At 39.6% G+C, this 22,005-nt stretch overlaps 2 protein-coding genes, 1 long non-coding RNA gene and 1 pseudogene across 3 annotated transcripts; 1 reads left to right on the top strand and 3 right to left on the bottom strand.

The window, feature by feature from the left end:
- Positions 1–433: 433 nt before the first annotated feature.
- On the bottom strand, positions 434–4,622 carry LOC132276574 (subtilisin-like protease SBT3). Its single transcript, XM_059778054.1, has one exon. It carries the CDS (start codon positions 2,868–2,870, stop codon positions 576–578), a length of 2,295 nt encoding a protein of 764 aa, XP_059634037.1. The 5' UTR covers positions 2,871–4,622; the 3' UTR covers positions 434–575.
- A 3,693-nt stretch (positions 4,623–8,315) lies between these two features.
- Positions 8,316–11,113, bottom strand: LOC132277725 (uncharacterized). Its single transcript, XM_059779568.1, has 2 exons — positions 10,806–11,113; positions 8,316–8,343 (listed from the first exon to the last, which is right to left on the bottom strand). Exons 1-2 carry the CDS (start codon positions 11,111–11,113, stop codon positions 8,316–8,318), a joined length of 336 nt encoding a protein of 111 aa, XP_059635551.1.
- Positions 11,114–12,726: 1,613 nt separating this feature from the next.
- On the bottom strand, positions 12,727–18,321 carry LOC132277273 (uncharacterized). The gene is made up of 2 exons (XR_009471004.1): positions 16,741–18,321; positions 12,727–13,436 (listed from the first exon to the last, which is right to left on the bottom strand). It is a non-coding gene; the product is annotated as an uncharacterized LOC132277273 (long non-coding RNA).
- A 2,402-nt stretch (positions 18,322–20,723) lies between these two features.
- LOC132280541 (small nucleolar RNA R71) lies at positions 20,724–20,822 on the top strand (annotated as a pseudogene).
- Positions 20,823–22,005: the final 1,183 nt, after the last annotated feature.

Genomic DNA, 22,005 nt, shown 5'->3' with positions numbered 1-22,005 from the left:
TTCAAAAAATGTAAAACCGAACCGAACTGTGAAATCAATAGAATCAAACCGTTTTCTCACAATCTGGTTCAGTTCGGTTTTACGATTTTAAGTTTTTTTATAATTCAATCTAATATATATAATATAATTTTTTATTGGATACGCCAGGAAGAGAATGCAGCTATAGATGTGCTCGTTAGCAGTAGCATGGAGCAAGCTATTGATAATGAAGTTGAATTATGTCCGAGTCCAGGCTTCATAGATACCTTGTTTCAAATATGTCAAGCCATTTCGTCGCTTCCGGCAATGGAAAATAGATTGCTGACAACTCTGACATTCTTGTTTAACCCTTCCAAATCTTCATGGAGGCCATTGATTTGAACCAAAGTGGAATTTTGAAATTTTACATTGGAGAAAATGATGAAAGGTAGAGAGACGAGTTATTTTTCGCGTCCAACAGTGGTCATGCCAAAAGCTTTATTTTCAAGTTTCAAAAGGAACTTAAATAGTATTTCTGTGGACACAAATCTTCATGTGACATTAACACACTCGAAATGGAAATTCCTTATTATCCCATGCACAATTCAAACAAGGACCTACCAAACATTGATAATAGGTGACACCACTATAGGACTCCTCACACTATGCTTACCACTAATTTCTACCCAAATTATAGAACCAAAAGTAACCGTCCTATTCTTGTCACTCATATACCGTATAGTCAAAGAGTAGCTCTTCTTCTCATACATCTTCTCAAAAGCCAGTGTGTTCGGTGAAACTGTGACTACAGAGCCTTTTGGTGCTTCAACCTTAGCTATATAAGTGGCCGTGGCATTGCCAACATTCGTGACAGTCCTTGGAAATTTCTGAACCAGTATACCTGTTTCATTAGTGTACAAAGCAATAAAGGATGGGTAATTAAGGTCAGAAGACGGGCCTGAGCAACCGTAACTGTGTGATCTTGTGATGGTAAAGATTTGATTCTTAGTGAAGTTCATTGAGCAGAGAAGATTCACATAGTCCTGTGGAGTAGCATCGTAGATAAGACCTGGATCAAGTGCTTGATTAGGAACAACCTGACCTGCCCCCATGGCTAGAGGTGAAGCAATTTGGAAATTTAGGCCAGTGTCTCGGATAGGATTGTGAGTGTTGTCAAAAGGGTTGGCTGTGGTCATCATGGCAGACCTAATAGCAGCTGGACTCCATTCTGGGTGTGCGCCTTTTAAGAGCGCAGCGATGCCCGAAGCATGAGGACAAGACATGGATGTCCCAGAGACAATATTGTAATCACCGGACAACACAATATTTGAGCCAATAGCACTTGCTGGACCGTTTGGAATCCATGATGCTAAAACTAGTGTCCCAGGTGCCATTACGTCCGGTTTCAAGATGCCTGGATAGCTCGGGGAAGGACCTCTTGAAGTGTATGAAGCAACAGCAGGGGCAGGCTTTGTCCCTACAATGGTCTGTTGGAACTTCATGCTCGCTGTTGATCTATTTCCACTCTCAGCATATTTTATCACAGCTGTGGCATCTTTAGAGCGAATCACAACTCCAGGAATGTAGAAATCATTGAATTCATGTACTTCAGGATCATCAGAGATAAATATAGCTGCGGCCACATTTGACTGTGAGACAGTGTCTAATTGGCTATAAAATGTCCCAGTGCCATCGCATATGAGGATGCCACGATTAGGGGCTTCAGACAACAATGCAGTTGAATTGCATGGAGACAGAGTCTTGTTGTAAATGAGAGGGAGATCTAACACCAAAGCATTTGCTGGGAACATGCTCCATCCGGTGATTGTTAAACCATTTCCTAGAGTTAAGGTTCCAGCAAACCACCGGTCGATTGAGCCTGCTGCGACGGTCAAGACCCATGGGATCCCATTGTGCAATTGTCCAAGAGAGGCGCCAGCATTGCCAGCTGAAGATGACACAACCACACCCTTCTCCATGGCTCCAAAGGAAGCTATGGCAATAGGATCCTTATACAGAGGTACCTCATCGAAACCCATTGAAATCGATATCACGTCGACGCCATCAGCTACAGCCTGGTCCATACCCGCGAGGACATCAGAAGAATACCGTCCTTCATCAAAAATGACCTTATACATGGCCACCCGAGCACTGGGGGCAACCCCTTTTGCTATCCCGTTTGCATAGCCAAAGTATGAAGCGCCTTCCACATAATTTCCAGCAGCTGTGGAGGAAGTGTGCGTGCCGTGGCCCTGAGTGTCCCTTGCAGAGTTCGTGCTGATTGTGATGTTCGGATTTGCAGCTATAATACCTTTGTTAAAGTATCTAGCTCCAATGAGTTTCAAATTACACAATGAGGAATTGAACTCTTGTCCTTCGTCACACTTACCCTTCCACCTAGAGGGGACTGGGGTCATTCCTTTGTCATTGAAGCTTTTGCTCTCAGGCCAAACACCGGTGTCGACGACACCAATGATGACGTCTTTGCCAAAGTCTGAAGCTGGCCATAGGCCACTAAAAGGATTGAGGGAGAGGAAATCAAGGCTGTGGGTGGTATCAAGTGTGACTTCTCTATCACTATAAGCTGAGACAAACCCTGGGGAATTCTTTAGAGTCTCTAGTTCATCTTGAGACAACAGTGCACTGAAACCATGAAATGCATTATCATAAGTGTAGACAAGCTCTGGTTTGGATTGATGACCGGTTGATGTTGTGTGACCGGCTGATTTTATGGAATCAACAGTGGTGGAGTACCAGTGGTGGTGGCTAGCAAAGGTATTGGGCATGTGAGACTTGTCCATGTGGACGATATAGGTGGACCTCCCAACAGATGCTGGTCTAGCCTGGAATGCCAAAAGACACCATGCAAGCAAGATCAAATGAAGAACAGGAACCCCATTAATGAGCTTCATTGTTCCTTCAAAACTTGAAACTTTGGTTAGACACTAATGGGACCTGTGACTTGGTTTGTACTTTATATCTCTATATATAAGCATAAACTATACATTGTAGTTGAAATTGAGATGACCGAGTACTGAAATTAATTTTCAAAAGCGACGGCCTGAGCCGGCATTTGTTTAATTAGTTGAATTGATCTTTCGTTATCCACAAATGATAGACACTAATGTGTTCTCAATCAGCAAGCTATCACCAAAAAATACTAGGCCATATTTGTTTCAAGTTGTTGGCATGTCATTTCAAGTTAAAGTTGGTAGGATTTGGACCGCACATTGGACAATTACATATTCTGTGATCATTTTCAAAAAGTTTAGTTTAATCATGTTCACAATTAATTTAGTTTTCAATTGAATAAACTCTAAACATACGTCCATGATAATAGGTCAACGTCGACGATTATTTCAAACAAAATGAAGACAAGAAATTCGGCTTTACAGATTCAAGGTAAGAATTAGAGCTGAGGGTCATACCCATCCTATAGATTATTTTTTTTTTAAAATAGAATTTCGCGTTAATAACAAAAACAAGAACTGGTCTTAGCATCATAACCCATTTCATCTGGGGTTTATAGCAACAAGAAAAGTAAACAGCAACAAGAAAAGTAAACAGCAACAGACTGTATTGAAGAGGTCAACTAAATTGATTAGAAAACTGCTTGAAATGACTTTTTGAATGAGCTAAAATTTTAAATTCCTATAATCAAATGTAAACGGTAAGAAGAAGATAAAAGAAAACACGGGTAGATTAGTATTCCACGCCATGGCAATGTGGGTAGTGCCATTCGGCAATTGAATAGAAGTTGACATCTAAAGTAATTTGGTGAACGCTTAAGAAATGGTCAAGAGGAAAGAATTGGTTCTAAGAAATTGCGAATCCCAAAGTGGAAATATTGCTTGCCACAATATTTTGAATATCTGGATGGAGAAAGAGATTTCACATTCTTCGTCATTTCTAATGAGAAAATATATATATATACTAATGAAAAGGTGATCAAGACTTTAGCTCAAACAATATTTAATTTCTATATTTTAAAGGGGTAGAATACTTAGTCTAACTAAACTGAGTTCTGGATTCTTTTTCCTCCTTGAGGGCAACTTTAAAATTGTTCTAAATTAAAATGGACAATAAAAATAGAGAGAGAAAGAGAGAGAGAGAGAGAGAGAGAGAAAGTTAACCTCTGCCTTTGGTGGTAGTAACTTTGAAAATGCCAGGGAGAGAAAGCAGCTAACAATGTGCTCACTAGAAGTGGCATAGAGCAAGCTATTGATAATGTAGTTGAAACTCTGTCTGAGTCTGGGCTTTCACAGAGACATTGTTTCGAATATGTCATAGACATTTCTCCATTCTTGGAAAGATAGATTCTTGTCAACTTTAACATTCTTGCTTGAGCCTATTGAATCTTCTTGGAGGCCATTGATTTCGATGAAAGTGAATAATTGAAATTTTAAATTGGAGAAAATGATGAAAGGAAAAGATTGTTTAATTGGATGCACAAATTTCAAATTATGAAAATTATTAAAAGCAGAATAAATTTCCAATTTTATTGGTTTAAGAAACATGGGTATAATTCTCTGAACAATATTCTTTGCGCAGCGAAAAAATTAGTTTACTTCGATCTTCCTCAGATGAATAAATTTCAAATAGCTTTATTCAAGATTTCAGAGATGAAGAAGGAAAGGGGTTTATAGATCATGGGTGGATGAAGCAACTTGGGCCAACCCTGAAAATTTCAGAGTACATATGGGCTTGGGTTGAAAATTAAGAACCGATTTGATTTTAGACTGGGCTTAGGTTAATGTGTCATGCAACTCGAAGTCCAACCATAACCCGCCCCGAATTACAAAACCCGACAAGCCTAAATATTGAAGCCGATATGTATGTGTAAGAAATTTACATGTCACAAATATGGAATAATATGAGAATTATTTATAGTTCTGGGATTACTTTGAAATCTTTTATTTTTTCAACCCAATGGCCTTTCTTGATTTTGGAATATTTGCGTTTACCAATGGAAAAATTGCATAATGGAGGAGAATGGAGAATCGCAATAGTTAGGATTTATTAAAAAATAGATAATTCACTTATAGGAGAAGCCTATCACGCACCAGGCACTATATTTTTAACGTCGTGTAAACATTGAAATTAAGAACAAAGGCTATTTACTTTTTCTTTTTCTATAATTAATCGAAGCTAGTTCACTATTTTTACCTCACGAGTAGATGTTGGAGTAGATGTTGGATGCAGCAGTCATACAGGTGATTGGTTGAGAGTAATTTTTATAAATAAATGAAAACAATTTCATAAAATGATGTATTTTTATTGGTGAGGCATACAAATGACATCGCATGCCGGACGCACCGTATATCTTCTCCAATTTGACATAATCTCGAGCGCCTCTATGTACACCTGTAAATGGATCGAATTCAAACCGGATTAGATCTGATTCGATCCGAATCCGATAAACATTTTACTCAATCCAATCCGATGGATATTTTTCGTAAATCAATCCGAATTCGATTTGTTAATAAACGGATATTCGATCAGATAATTCGATACGATCCGATAAAAATATAATTTTTATAATATTATATATATATATATATATATATATAATTAAAGTCAAAAGAGAATAAAAAAAATAATAATGATTATAAGAAAAAGATATCAAACAAAATATAAGTAAAATGTGAAAATAAATAAATTATTTACTCTTTGTTAATGAATAAACCGTATGATATTATTGTAACGACCCTAACTGATGCCAAGAAATTTTTTTTTTTAAATTCGGCATAACCTCCCCTAAAAATGGACCTACCGCAACCTGTTTAAATGCATATTTAACCTATCATGCAACTAATTTCCGAATTCACGGCAACAAAAGATAATGATACAACATATTAATCTAGACAATGCTTCAAGCTAGGATTATCCTTCCATTCATCAACAAGTTACATATCATCAAGTTCGCATCCCATATGTCATCAAGTATCATAAGTGTATTACATGATCATGGTTCTTCAAAAAAAATTTACATTATTACACCTTTGGAATTTTACAAAAATGAGGAATGAACAAAGGAGTAGTCTACTACAAAATAACAAGGAAAATGCTCCTCTAGCAACTTTCAAAGTTGGGGTAGATTGTCGTCCATCGGTTCTTTTCCAAGACCTGAAAAATATGTATAAATAGTAGGGTAAGCTATATGCTCAGTAGGTAACACTTAAGACACAAATCTTGTGTCCTTGTGAATTCAAGCAAAGCATAGGCCAATGGGAGATAGGAATCATACAACGTAGGGGATCAAATACAACATACAATTCAATTCCAATTATAAACAATGCAATGCAATGCATGTCAATGACACTCCCCATTTTCATTCTCAAAACCATCACTTTTAAACGTTAATACAGCCCGTCCTTTGGTAACCCCGCCGCGACATGAGAGGAGAATTGGCTAGTGTCCCTGACCCTTGGTAACCCCGCGGCGTCATTATGGGGCCCAGCTAGCTCAACCACACTAGGGCGACTCCCTAGTCCCCTCTAGGCTATATTAACCTCCGGCCCGTTGGTAACCCCGCAGCGACCGGGTTTCGCATAAAATCATATCATCAAAAATACTTTCCCGAAATTTCCCCTTTTTGAAGTAAATCAATTCTTTCCCTTTTCTTGCCCAATGTTAATGCATGAATACCTCAATGACATACACAAGTTCATCATTCCATACTTTATCCAATTTAAGCAACATGGCATAATTCGCAAGAATAATCAAGAAAGTCATAACATGCTTATACATAACAAGTTCTAGCACAATGAACATATATAATCAAGTCCTAAACATGCTTCATATAGAACAATCAACAAATATAGTCACACAACTAACATATATGCATAAATATCAACAATTCTCTAGATTTTAAACAACTAATCAAATTAAACAACAATTAGAGGCAATTAACTCACTAAGGTACAAGATTTCATGAATTAAGGGCCCCTACCTCAAGATTGCACCAAAACCCTAGAAAATGGGTCTCAAGATTCGAAATCCAAAGGGGCACAAAATCTAAAATTGCTTGTATGGATGTGTAGAGCTTAACACGAGCTTCGTTTTGCCTCAAACGACACCTCAATCCGACAAAAGGTGGAGGAGTAATCTAAAAATGAAGTTTGAGTTCAAAAAGAAAAAGAAAAATCAAGAAATAGAGACAGAAGGAAGGGCCAACGGGAAAGAAGAAAAATGGAGACCAATTGTGGTCTCAAACCCTTTTTGGGTGTGGTGGTGGGTCCCACCAAAATTTTAATTTGTTTTCTCTTTTTCTTTTACTCAATATACATCACACAATACACATATACTTACACAGACATCACATTCTCCCCAACTTTAAAAAGATTTCGTCCTCAAAATCAAGACATACCTGAGGAAGAAAACAACGCTGGGTACTTAGACCAAACCTCCTGTTCGAGCTCCCAAGTAGCCTCCTCGACTCGGTGGTGTCTCCAAAGGACTTTCACCATTGGTATCGTCTTGTTCCTCAACACCCTCTGCTGAGTGTCAAGGATCTGAACTGGTCCTTCCTCGTAGGAAACATCCTCATCAATGTCCACATCTACCCAACTCAAAATGTGAGATGAATCCGGTTCGTACTTCCGTAACATCGATACATGGAAAACATTGTGGACCCAATCCAACTGTGGTGGCAAAGCAAGCCTGTAGGCAACCTCTCCTACTCGGTCCAAAATCTCAAACGGTCCAATAAATCGTGGCCACAACTTGCCACTTTTTCTGAATCTCATCAATCCCTTCCGTGGAAAAACCCGTAGAAAAACATGGTCTCCCACCTCAAAGGATAACGGTCGTCTCCGCTTATCCGCAGCTCTTCTATCGGCTCTGAGCTGTAAGTAACCTCTGTCTTATCAACTTAATCTTCTCAGTAGTCTCGAGTACAATGTCGGGTCCTAAGGCAGACCTCAGTCCAACAAACAGGAGACCTACAAGGTCTACCATACAACGCCTCAAATGGAGCCATCTGGATACTCGCTTGATAACTGTTGTTGTAGGCAAACTCAATAAGTGGAAGGTGATCCTCCCAACTACCACCCAAGTCAAGCACACATGCCCGAAGCATATCCTCCAAAATCTGGATAGTACGCTCCGATTGACCGTGCGTCTGTGGATGGAATGCCGTACTAAGATGCAACGCTGAACCAAACGCTACTTGCAGTCCTTCCCAGAACTTCGAAGTGAACTTAGCATCCCTATCTAACACAATGGTTACAGGAACTCCATGCAACCTTACAATCTCTTTCACATAAAGAACACCAAGCTTCTCTGCATCATCTGTTGCCTTAATAGGCAAAAAGTGAGCCGTCTTGGTCAATCTGTCAATGATGACCCATACGGTCTCATTGCCCATTCTTGACCTTAGAAAACCTGTCACAAAATCCATAGCAATATGCTCCCATTTCCATTGCGCCACAGGTAATGGTTGCAACAAACCTGCTGGCCTCTGATGCTCGGCCTTCACCTGCTGACAAGTAAGGCATCTAGCCACAAACTGTGCAACATCATTCTTCATCCCGCTCCATCAATACTAACGTCTCAAATTGTGATACATTTTAGTACCACCTGAATGAACTGCAAAGCGGGAAGTGTGAAACTCCCATAGGACGTCCTCACGATAACATGTGGGAACCACCAACAAACCCCTGAACCGTAGACCCCCATCTGTATGCAAGGCCCAATCTTTCACTGTCTCACCACTAGAGATCAAAGCGTGGATGGCATCTAAGTCCGGGTCCTGTCTCTGTGACTCAATCACTCGTATAACAAGAGTAGGCTGAGCCACAAGACTAAATAAGAATGCCGACTCACTGCAAGCATCATCATCACAACACTGTAATCCCATCTATGCCAGATATTCAAGCATCTTCCACTTCCGAATAGCTAAACTGGCCAAAGTTCCACGAGATTTCCGGCTTAAGGCATCCGCTACCACATTCGCCTTGCCCGGATGATACTGCAAGTCAAAATTGTAGTCCTCCAAGAATTCGACCCATCGCCTCTGTCTGTTGTTCAAGTCCTTTTGGGAGAAAAGGTACTTGAGACTTTTGTGATCTGAAAATACCTCGAATCTCTCACCATACAAGTAATATCTCCAACACTTCAAGGCAAATACAACTGCCACTAACTCCAGGTTATGAGTAGGGTAGTTGTACTTATGAGTCTTCAACTGTCGAGACCCATAAGCCACTACTCTACCATCCTGCATCAACATACATCTCAACCCGTCACGTGAAGCATCACAATAGATCACATAACCCAAGCCACGCTCAGGTATCACCAACACTGGAGCTGTAGTCAATCTCATCTTCAACTCCTGAAAAGATGAATCACAGGCCTCATTCCAGACAAACTTGACCCCTTTCCGGGTCAAACGGGTCATAGGAGCTGCCAAACGGGAGAAATACTTCACAAATCTCCGATAGTAACCCGCTAAACCATGGAAACTGCGGATCTCAAACACATTCTTGGGTCGCTCCCAAGTCAAAACTACTTCAACCTTTGATGGATCAACTGATACTCCACCTTCTGAAACAACATGCCCAAAAAACTTCACCTCTTGTAGCCAAAACTCATATTTCTCGTATTTGGCATACAATGGGTGCTCCCACAAAATCTGTAAAACAATACTCAAATGGACCTCGTGATCTTCCCGAGTTCGTGAGTACACAAGAATGTCATCCACGAAAACTACCACAAACTAGTCCAAGTAATCGTGAAAGACGCGGTTTATCAAGTCCATGAATGCCGCTGGCGCATTAGTCAAGCCAAAAGGCATAACAAGGAACTCATAGTGTCCATACCGTGTACGGAATGCTGTCTTAGGGATATCCTCATCCCTAACTCGCAACTGATAATAGCCAGACCTCAAGTCAATCTTCGAGAAACAACTGGCTCCCCTCAACTGATCAAATAAATCATCTATCCTTGGCAAAGGATACTTGTTCTTGATGGTGGCATGATTCAACTTCCGGTAATCAATGCACAATCTCAAAGATCCATCTTTCTTCTTAGCAAATAAGACCGGTGGGCCCCACGGTGACACACTCGGTCGGATGAAACCTTTCATCCTCAAATCATCAAGCTGCCTCTTCAATTCTTCCAATTCAACTGGGGCCATTCGATATGGTGCCATAGAAATCGACGCGGTACCTGGCATCAAATCAATAGAGAACTCCACTCCTCGGTGTGGAGGCAACTCTGTCAAATCTTCTGGAAAAACATCCAAGAAGTCACAAACAATCGCCGGATAAACTTCTCCCACGACATCATCTTCTTCGGCTAGAAGACTAACTAAGAAATAATCACCATGACTTCGTCCACGAACTCCATAAAACGATGAAATGTGGGAATCACTCCGATCTCCCACGAAAAAGAAACAGTCTCCCTCGGGAGTGTAAACTGTAACCCTTCCTCTGTAACAGTCGATCGTGGCATGAAATGAAGCCAACCAATCCATCCCGAGAATGACATCAAAGCTAGTCATCTCCAGAAGGATAAGGTCAAACACAAAGGTCCGCCCGGCTATCACAATGGAGCAATCCCGCACAACTCGGCTCAATGACACTGAAACCCTAACTGGCGTATCAACACATAACGCCCGATCCATGAAACTAACCTCTAACCCCGATGCAAGTGCAAATTATGATGAAATGAAAGAATAAGATGCACCAGAGTCAAACAAAACACGGGCCCAACAATCAAACACTGGAAATATACCTCAAAGAACTGACAGTCCAGAAGATGCATCGGTCTGTGCCAGTGCAAAAACACGTCCCTGTGGTACCTGTGCCTGAGGACTGCCAACCTGAACACCTGACTGCTGCACTGACATAGTAGGAGTATCCCTCCTAACTGATCGTGAACCTTGTGAAGACATAGTAGGCTGTGGTGGTGGTGGTCTGAAACCTGACTGAACTGTAGCCAATTGTGACAGCCTCTGCTGTGACCCTCTGCCACTAATGGTGCCTGCTCTCTGACTCGGACAATCACGAATCAAGTGACCCTGCTGGCCACACCAACAACAAGCCTTCGGAGCTGACGAAACTGAAGACAATCTCATCAGACAACTGGACTTGTAATGTCCGGGCTGCTGACACTGATAACAAATAACTGCACTCCTGTCAAGTCCAGCTAGCATAGGAGTGGTAGGAGTAGATCTTGTAGACTGTTACCCCTGAAACTAAGATGGACTGCCCCTGTTCCTTTTCCAAGAAAGTCCCTCTGAGGATGGCCCTGCACCCCTCTTTTGCTTCAATTGCTCTCTTCTTGCATCCTTCTCTCTATTGTCAGCCTCCAGCATCAAAGCCCTTTCCACTGCTTCAGAGTAAACCTTAATAAACTGTGCCATGATCAACGGCCTCATTCGATCATTAAGACCTGAGACAAACTTCCGAGTCTTGTTAGCTTCATCTCTCACCACTTCTGGAGCAAAACGGGAGAGTGAGGTGAACTTGTTCTCATACTCCGCCACTGACATGTTCCCTTGAATAAGATTATGAAACTGGTCTTATAACTCCCATCTTTTGGAAAGCGGAAAGTACTTCACATAAAACAGTTCATTGAACCTGTCCCAACTCATCTCTTCAATCTTATACTGGTTGGTGATCGACTTCCACCAAACCTTGGCATCCATAGCAAACTTGTAAGTTGCTAGGATGATCTTCAAGTGATCCTCTGTCACATCCATTGAGTTCAACTGAGTTTCGACTTGATCCATGTAGTTGTCGGCTACCATTGGGTCCGCACCGCCCTTAAACATAACCGGCATCAGCTGAGAAAACCCCTTAATGATTGATGCGACCTGAGTGTGTGCACAAAAATAATGGACAACACTTTGGTTTTGGAAATGGTATCAAGCGGGCATCATAGTTTACATTTGTAAACCGCTAGACACTTATACTATGTAGTATGAAGTGAGAAGGGATCGAACCCAAGGGATTGAACACGTGTTGGGACTAAACTTGATTTTAATGCTAATTAGATTGTAAAAGAGAGAAGAGAAAGAGAGAGAAAGAGTGTGAGAGAAAAATATTTTGGTGGAGTGATTAAACTAAAATTCAATTAAAAGCATGAAAATAGAAATGACATTAAACTAACAATTAAAGAGATAGGAAGAGAGTCTTAGGGTTAGGATTCACCACTAAGCCCATGCAATTAACCATATGCTTTCAATTAATGGGGAATTTATTAGTGTAATTATAGATGAGGTCACATTATCATCACAAATCACAATTGTAAGCATAGATTATCAACATCAAGAATGAATTGTCTACCTAATGATAATTAAACTAAAGTGTAGAACCCATTCAAGAGTACGTCATAACCCACCATACACATTCACAAATGTATCCAATAAGAGCACACATCAATCAAGAAGATAATACTAATTGTAATTAGAAGCATGGATTAAAATAATCAAGCACAGATTGCCTACTTTACTACAATTAACTAATGACAAATAAGCTAATTTGTAAAACAATCTATTATGATTAAGCCTTTATCCATCAAATTAATTGACAATTGTATCAACTAAGTTTCATGCTATGGCCATCACTAAACACAACTAAAAGAAGTATCTAGTGTAGAGTATAATTCTAAATCAATCACACCTAGACATGCAATTTTCATATAGAATCAATGGAAGAACTAAATTCTAATCATCTAATGAAGAATAAAATCCCTAATTAATCATACATAGACATACAATCAATTGGAGATTTCAATGGAAGAATTTATCAATACAAACCCTAATTTATCAAATCAAGCATGTATATATTAAGAAATCGCAAGGCCATACAATTTAATTACAACATAATAATTCCCCAAGAAAAGAAATACAAAGGTTAGGGTTACATGAACTTAGGGCTCATCCAAGCCCTAAGTGAAGAACTAGCTCATGGAGGAGATGATCATGGTGTCAACAAGTCCTATCTCCATCTTTTGGCCCTTCTTCTTCTTCCTTCAACTGTAGACAAAGCCTCTGTAAAAAAATATTCTTGAAACCCTCGCTTTTTTTTTCTTCCTTTCGTTTTCTTCCAGAGAGAACGATATCACGATACAGATTCAAAATAATAATCAAAACTTCATTCCCCAAATAATAAATCACTAAACTAATAAATACTAACCCTAAAAACAATGGGCCTCACTGGGCTTAAGTAATAAACCTATTAAAGCCCACTAGGTTACAAAATAAGCCCAAACATTAAAATAAAAATATGCAATGTTGCCAAGTCCTGGGGGATTGATCCCCCACCCTGGGGGATCGATCCCCCAGAGTTGGAAAATTCCTTTAAGCCTTATTCAGCTCCATTTTTGCCCTGGGCTATTTGGTTTGCTTCTCCATCTTTGGGAACATCATCAAAGGCCCGAGATTGACCGCTTTGTGCCATTTTCTGAAAATCTTTGCTTAACTCCAAAAAGGCTTAATTGGACCGTTCTTAACTCATTTTAACTTTATTGCCCTGAAATACACATAAACATAAATTAGGACTAAAACATAAACTTAAGATAGATGCAAAGACTGAAATACCCTAGCTTAGGTGCTGAAATGTGCAACATTTAAGCACTTATCACACCCCCAAACTTAGATATTACTAGTCCCTAGCAATGAACTACAACATGGAAATGAAACAAACATATATACAACTATGAACTAATTAAGCAAATAAAGATAACACCACTTTCGTAGGGATCACGGTTGCATTTAGCATATGCAACAAGCCTTTTAAACCCCTAGGTTACCCCTAGTGGACGAGTGAAGTCTCGTGAAGGTTTTCATAAATGGTACCCACAAACATTAACAGCTCTTTCTTACTTGAGAAGTAACGACACATATCAAATAAGTGTTTAAAGTAGACTACTTCAAGTATGCAAATTTCTGCCATTTCTAAGCTATTCTCAATATTTCAACATCATGTAAGCAAAAATGGTCCTCCACACATCAAGCAAGTTAATCATGCAAATTGAATCAATTTTATCATCCTTTTTTAGTGAACCGGTATCAAAATGTGTTGCTATCTTAGCAAATCAAAGTAATGGCATAGCCTTACCCTCAAACTAGCATACAGATATAGTACCAGATATCAAGACATTGAATGAACCTTGTTATTCAATCAAACATTTTTATTTTATTTTATTTGATTTCATCAATTTTATATATATATATGTATGACCATGTGCAATGTCCAAGTTCCTTAAGCTCTCTACTCACCCCATGTAACAAGCGTTGAGCCAACGACTCCCAAACCAGATGGTCTTAGGGCGTTAAGTGTAAAGACACTCCTAAGGGCGTAATAACTCGGAATGACTAGGCTACGAACTCAAACTAATCATACATCTTACATTCTTTCCTTGTCTTCCTTTTTAATCAGTTGACATGTTGAAAGAATGCAGTTTTTTTTTTTTTTTTCCTCACCTTTGGTGAGTGCTTTTATTTTTTTTCTTTGCAAGGTCATTTTATCAAGAATGAAAGCTTCCAAAGCATACTAGCTCAATTGGAATAAACCAAGACAATAATCAACTAAGCATGTACCCCACAAATTGAATGCTAGTGTGCGCAAGTGCAAGTGTAGAATTCTAGAATCAACTCTCAAAGCATTTTCAACCAACAAGATGATGTGTACCACAAGACCAAACATGATATCAAAAATTAAAAATTTACCCCTAAATGGCATCCTAGAGCATACAAGAAGTATTAGACTTTAACAACTTGTTTTTTAAAAGTACTATGCTTCAAAAGTTCAAAATCATTGCCAAATACATCTCAAATCTCAATCATGCATTTAAAGCTCAACTTAAAGTAGAATGTAACAAGGCTACCTTACCCCCAAACTTAAACTGCACATTGTCCTCAATGTGCAATGAGAACAATGAAAGAAATGGAAAGAGTATACCGTGATAGCAAAAGTTAATGACGCCCGGCAATGATCCATGACGAAAGAGGTCTCCCCTAAACTTGGATGCAAAAACCTACTAGAAAAGCCACACTAGCAACTCACATCAAATATCAAATGGGATAAGTAAAGCATACATTCTAAAACAATATAGAATAAGATGTAAAGAGATATGATATCAAGCCCTTTGTAAAAGATGAAAACATGCATAACTAAGCAGAAGGGCATAACGGGAACACATATTTTTGAAATTTTTTATTTTTTATTATTATTATTTTTTTTGTTTGCTTTGTTTTGTTTTTTTTTTTTTTAATTTTATTTTAAAAGAAATAAAGAAAAAAAAAACATGTATATACAACCTAGAAAATAAATAAATAAATAAATAATGGGCTAAGTTTAACGTCTCTAGCAAGACGGAATGATACTTTGCAAAAAATCTGAACAGCTTAAAATAGACAAAAGAAATCATGCATCAGGTGGCAATGTGGAAGTGCGTGGGAGACTCGATGAAACAATCTCATATAGATCTCGTAGCATGCGCTGGGTAGTGGTGCTGCTTTCGAGATTCAGCCAACTCGGTCCTCAACTGCCCCACAATGGCATTGAACCCTGCCCTAGTCACCCCTGCAGACTCCTTTGCATGTGGTGACACAGCCGGTGCTATCTCATAAGTAGCACCATCAGCAATCTGCTCCTCAGACCTCCCAACAACGTCCTCAACCAGGGTATTCACGTCCTCTTTAGTACCTGCTACCATGCCATCACCTTCCTTCTTGGCACTAGGCATATGAGAAAGGCTTAAGTTCCACTGTGCTAGCCTAAAAGTCACCCGTGGAGCCTCAGAGATCTCATCATTATCAACCACGAAGCGCCGAAGGACAAGGAGCTGGGTAATAAGATACGGAAACGGAAGTTTCCATTTTTTCGCATTTGGATCCCCACTCGCCATTAAATGCTTCCAGTATTTATGCATCTGGTTAAAGACGAAAGCTGGAACAGAAAACCATGTTCCAGTGTGGGTAGCATACAACGCTATTAAGAACTCTTGTCCCCGTTGTACCTTATGACCTATTGGAAAAACATTCCGTTTCAGAACCTGATCGAAAAACCACATATCCTTAGGTAGTGAGGACTTGCTGGCACAATTCTTCTTCTTCTTGTCACCATACTTCCCGTCACACATATCTTTAACAATAGAATGCACAGTAGGTTTTTTCGAGAATTTGCCAAAACGTAGCTCCCCATTCTCTGCTAGCAAGTCAGTGGGGCACAAATGTGGACACCCTAATGCCTGGGCTATGTCTAAGACACCAAAGTGAATTCGGACACCATCAATGGTTGTAACTAATATGTCCGGTGCATCACTAAACCATTCCATATTCTGATAAAACAGGCGCACAATACGGGGATAGACAACCTCTGCAGCTGGTCTAAAAAGGCAGGACAAACGCCTCCTTTCAAATTCTAACACCGCCCATTCAGTCACGTCATTGTGGCGAAACGTACCTTCAATGTCGAAGGTAGTCTCAAAATCCAGTTTGTTGCGCCACACAACTTTGGGAGTCTCTTTGGAGGGTTTGAAACGTTTGGAAGAAGAAACACGAGTCATTTCTTAAGATTGAAATATATGGGAAGTAGTCCAAAATCAATAACCCTACTTCAATGACAAATATTTTTTTTTTTTAAATCATCAATTCAAAAATTTATGCACTTTTTTTTTTTTTTTAACAACAATTCAACTGTTTTTTTTTTTTTTTTTTTAAGTCATCAATGTAAAAATAAAAAAAATAAAAAATAAAAAATAAAAAAAATGGAATCTGGAACCCAATTAACAACTCACAAACTTGCCAAACTTGCCAAAATCAGCACTTACCCACATACTTGCCGGAGAAAACCCAGTCAAAAGCCGCCGAAATTGATGAAGAAACCAAATCAAAATCTAGCCAAAATCGCTGGAGGGAACAGCCAGTTGCAACGCCAGAAAAATAAAGGGCGAGTCTCAAACAGCGCCGGAATTTAAGCCCAGCCGGAATTGCCGGAAAGAGCCGCCGCGATCGCTGTTGGAAGAACCAGACGCCGGAATCGCTGAAGAAGAAGCAGTCGCAACGTCGGAGGATGAAACAGATCGCCGGTGCTAGCCGAGATCGCCGGAGAACGACCCAGCCGCGAATCGTTGACGAACCCAGCCGCGAATCGCTGGAAAACGAACAGATGGGACGCCAGAAAGACGAATAGAGGCGACGCCGGAAGACGAACAGCCGCGTCGCCAGCGCAGCGAACAAGCCGGCGAAATCTCTACCCAACAGCCTCAAACGCAACCCACAGTCGGCGAAATCCACAACCCAACGCCTAAACTGCAGGTGAAGCGAACAAGCCGGCGAACGAACCAACCGCGACGATGTAATCTCGGCGACCCAACAGCCGCAGACGCCAGAGAACTAAGCCAAACGCGCTGAAAAAGAAAAACCAGCCGCGGTGATGTAATCTCGGCGACCCAACCTCGTCGGAGAAATACAGCGATTAACACACCCGCCGGAAAGACCCAGCCGACGCTGGAAAGTTGTACAGCCGCGATCTCGGAGAAAAACCCAGCGGCGATCGCTAGCCCAGATGCAACAGAGAACGGCGAAGTAAAATCGTCGGGAAATAACCCACCACCCAACAGCGACGCCGTTGAACGACCTCTTCAACACGGCGCAAGAGAGGATAGAACAGAGAGGATCGAATAGAGAGGATGGTCGAAGAAAGCGAGGGTTTGAAGAACTTGGGTTAAGAGATTTTAGGGTTGGCAGTGAATGCAGACGAGAGAGAGATGGGAATGCAAGCTAACGGGCTCGATCCATCAGTTAAGGGGATCGATAATTTTAGACACAAAATTGGCCCTTCACTGTAGAATGAGAAAGTGGCGACATAGGTAAAAAGGGATCGATCCACGTGATTGGGGGATCAATCTACTTGGAACATTTTTTTGTTGCTCTCTGCCAAGATGGTGATCCATCTTTTGCTTCTTTTTTTTTTCTTCTTTAATTTATTTATTTTTTAATATATACACTAAAAATAAATAAATAAAAAAAAAATAATAACTAAAAAGAATATATACACTGAAATGAAAAATAGATAAAAATTAAAATAATAATAAATAAAATTAAAATAAAATCACTTACCAACTTAATTTTTTTTTTTTTTTTTAAGTAAAACTAAAAAGAAAAATATATATACTAAAATTAAATATATATAAAAATTAAAATTAAAATAATACTACTAAAAATTAAAATAAAATCAAATACCAACTTATTCTACCTATCACAACAAATTTTTTTTTTTTTCTTTTTGAATTTAAAAATACATAAATGTACAAAAAGAAAAGAAAACAAAATAATAATAAAATGCATTTTTTTTTTTTTTTTTTTGAAAATTCTACGAACAACTAGTGTTTAACGTCTCTAGCAAGACGTTGGGGCGACTCACTAGTCGAAAGAATCAAAAACTGGATATGAGACATCCTCATTGATCCATTTATCTATTTTCCCAAATGGATCTTCTCTCGCAACAATGAATACATCTCCCAAAAGAATGATTTGGAAAGAAATGGTGAAAGATGCAATTTGTTTCCTCTCATCCACGGTTTTGAAAATAAAGTCCATAATGAGCGGCCTTGCACTTGGCAAGGTAATGTCTTTCAAAGGCTCGGTTAGATTATTAAGAAACTCAATCTTTTCATCATTTTTGTCAACTTCTACATTGATCACTTTCTCCTCCTTCACTAAGGTCGCCTCAATGACTTCATGCTCAATATTATAAGGAATGTCCTCATAAATTGAATTGGCCATTGGCGTACTTACCACTTCTTCCTCTTCTTGATAAGAAGGAGTACTTGCGATTGAAGGGAGAGGTTCTTTTGAGTTTTTCCATGGCGGGAAGTCTAAGATGGCTACGGAATCCATTAGAGAATTCACTTCATATATGGAGCTTTCAATGTCAAATGCGTCCATGTTGAAGTGAGAGAGGCATGCCTCAAGCGGATCTTCAGAAGGAATGGAAGGAATGACTTCTTCAACAATTTCATCCAAGATATTCACCATGAAACACTCGCCTTCATTGATAGGATGTTGACTCGTGTTAAACACATTAAGCTTAACCATCATATTGCCAAAAAAGATGTCCATAATGCCGGACCTACAATTGATTGTCGCATTAGCGGTGGCAAGAAATGGTCTTCCTAAAATGATGGGAATGTAAGTGGTAGGATTGGGAACCGGCTCAGTGTCAAGCACAACAAAATCAACCGGGAAATAGAATTTGTCGACTTTGATGAGGATGTCCTCAACAATTCCCCTTGGTTGTTTTGTAGACCTATCGGCGAGTTGAATAACTACCGAAGTTGGCTTAAGATTTCCCAAACCTAATTGAAGATACACGGAGTAAGGAATAACGTTAACACTAGCCCCTAAGTCAAGAAGTGCCCTTTTTACCTCATGGTTCCCTATGGTACAAGAGATGGTTGGAGCGCCAGGGTCTTTGAACTTAGGTGGGGTGCTAAGCTTAATGATAGAGCTTACTTGCTCTGTGAGAAGTACTTTCTTTGGGCTTGGTCCATTGTTCTTCTTCTTTTGAGTACACAAGTCCTTCAAGAACTTGGCATATGGTGGAATTTGGCGAATAGCATAAAAAAGAGGAAGGTTGATTTTAACTTGTTCAAAAACTTCCATCATGTCATGGATTTTTCCTTCTTGCCTCGAAAATGGATTAGAGTTTAAAGCTTGAGGAAATGGAGCTTTTGGCTCATAAGGCTTCTCTATATGGGAGGAAGATGATAATGATGGAATTGGCTCCTTAATGTGACCATTTGACTCTAGTGAAGTAGGAATGGAATTGGGAATTGTAGACGAGCTAACACTTGGTTGCATTGGAACACTTATTTCACTAGGTCTCTCAACTTTATTATTAATTTTTCTGGCACTCCTCAAGGTGGAAATGGAGTATGCCTTTCGGTTAATCTCAGGTTGAATAGGCCCTTTCTCTTTTATTGATTTAGCCATTTGCCCAATTTGGGCTTCAAGTTTTGCAATTGATTGAGAATGTGAATGAAACACTTGATTTTCCTTTTGAAGATCACCCAAAGCTTCTAAAACCTTATCCTCAAAAGTGGGATTCCTAGGAGGCTCTTGAGGTGGATGAGAATAAGATTGATGATTTGAAGAATGAGAATTAGAGAATTGATTCACATTTGGAAGAGGATAAGATGGAGAGTAGTACGCTTGAGAATTTGCATTTCGGAGGTGGGGAGGCACATACTTTTCTTGGGAATTTTTATGAATAGGAGGAATGATACCTCCTCCTTGATTTCTCCAAGAAAAGTTAGGATCACTCCATCCAGAATTGCAGGAGTTAAAATTTGGATTACTTCCCGGATGAATGAAAACAACATTGACTTGTTCTTGATACTCACTCGGAAAAACTTGTCCAAGAGGACAATTGAAAGTATTGTGAGTATAACTAGAGCAAGTCATGCACATCACATTTTGAGAATGGAAAGAGTTGGATGATTGAATTGCCGAGTTTTGGCTCAAAAGAAATTTATCAAACCTTTGAGTAAGATTTTTGACTTCGGCGGCAATTTCCATGGAACTTTCCACTTGAGAAAGACTGGAGGTTTTCTTCCCTCCTTCATTCAAGTTTTAGCCAAATCGGGACGATGAAGAACGATGCATTGAATTTTCGCTCATGCGATCAAAAAGATGCCACACATCATCTTCATTTTTGTCCAAATAGGCTCCTCCACATGAAGCATCAACCATACCTTTTTGGGTATCGGATAAGCTTTCATAGAAGCAACGAACTAATTGCCACTTAGGAATGTCGTGATGTGGACACTTCCGTAACAAATCGTTCAAACGCTCCCATGCTTCATGCAAAGGTTCTCCCTCATTTTAGGAGAATTCAGGGATAGAAGCTCTCATAGCATCGGTTCTACTTGTAGGGTAAATTTTTTTTAGGAATTCATATTGTAGTTGAGCCCAAGATGTGATTGAATTTGCCCTCAAGTTATTGAACCAATATTTAGCCTTTTCCCGAAGAGTGAAAGGGAAAAGCTTCATTTTTAAGACTTCTTCCGGAAGGTCCGTGATTTTCACGGTTGAACAAACTTCCAAAAACTCATCCAAATGTTTATATGGTTCTTCATTGTTTACCCCATAGAAAATGGGGCACATTTGGATGGTTGCGGGCTTAATTTCATAATGGGTTGCCCGAAAGTTTGGCAACCGGATGCATGTTGATGCATTGTATACATTGGGAGTGTAGTGATCCCGAAGAGATAATTGATGATTGGGGGGATACACTACATGATCTTAAAGATGGATTGGCATTATTGGAGGTTGTTGCACTTGATTGGGTTGTGGCAACACATTAGGATGGGGAATTCTCAAGGGTGGATGCCCATTAAGAGGGTAATACTCACCTAGATTATCCATATTCCCTAGATATTAAAATTGGTTTTCTATTAAGTGTGAGATAATCAAGAATGGGAAGAATTCTCCTAGAACTACCTCCTAACACCGAACGGATGATTCAAGATTAGACCACAACAACTTCACAACAAACCACAACAAAAATCAACAACAATTCACCACCTCCACATACGATGTTCCCATACTCCCATGTTATATCAATGCACAAAATTAAATTGCCTCCACACGGGCCGATGCTTTCTATCAAGAAAGTAATAGCCTCCTTTTGGGCTTATGCTTGGACAAGAATTTAAACAATGTGATAGCCTCGACAAGGGCTATCTCGCAAGCATACAGAGAATTGAACAATTATAATAAAAGAAAATCAAGGAAGCTTACAAAAGTCCCTAGCAACAATGTTACAAAGGTGCTAAAATCCAATGCTTGCTCCTTTTCTTTTCAAGTACCTAATTGAACAAGGGGGACTAGTAAGAAAATAGTAATTTTAAGAAAACAATTAAATTAGCCCTAATGCCTAATTTAATTCCAACTAAACCGTCAATCCCCGGCAATGGCGCCAAAATTATGATGCGACCTGAGTGTGTGCACAAAATAATGCACAACACTTTGGTTTTGGAAATGGTATCAAGCGGGCATCATAGTTTACATTTGTAAACCGCTAGACACTT

This window comes from Cornus florida, unplaced genomic scaffold (genome assembly GCF_030987335.1).
Source record: "Cornus florida cultivar Cherokee Brave unplaced genomic scaffold, ASM3098733v1 CherokeeBrave_3.0.0_Hap2_Chr10, whole genome shotgun sequence".
NCBI lineage: Eukaryota > Viridiplantae > Streptophyta > Magnoliopsida > Cornales > Cornaceae > Cornus > Cornus florida.
The sequence above is the reverse complement of the archived record's forward strand: the minus strand, read 5'-3'. Positions and strand labels throughout refer to the sequence as shown.

Coding starts and splice junctions, on each gene's coding strand:
- LOC132276574 (XM_059778054.1), bottom strand. CDS start 2,870: ATGAAGCTCATTAATGGGGTTCCTGTTCTTCATTTGATCTTGCTTGCA.
- LOC132277725 (XM_059779568.1), bottom strand. CDS start 11,113: ATGCTAGCTGGACTTGACAGGAGTGCAGTTATTTGTTATCAGTGTCAG. Junction 8,344..10,805: donor AGGAGGGATACTCCTACTAT/GTCAGTGCAGCA, acceptor ATTTTGTGACAG/GTTTTCTAAGGTCAAGAATG.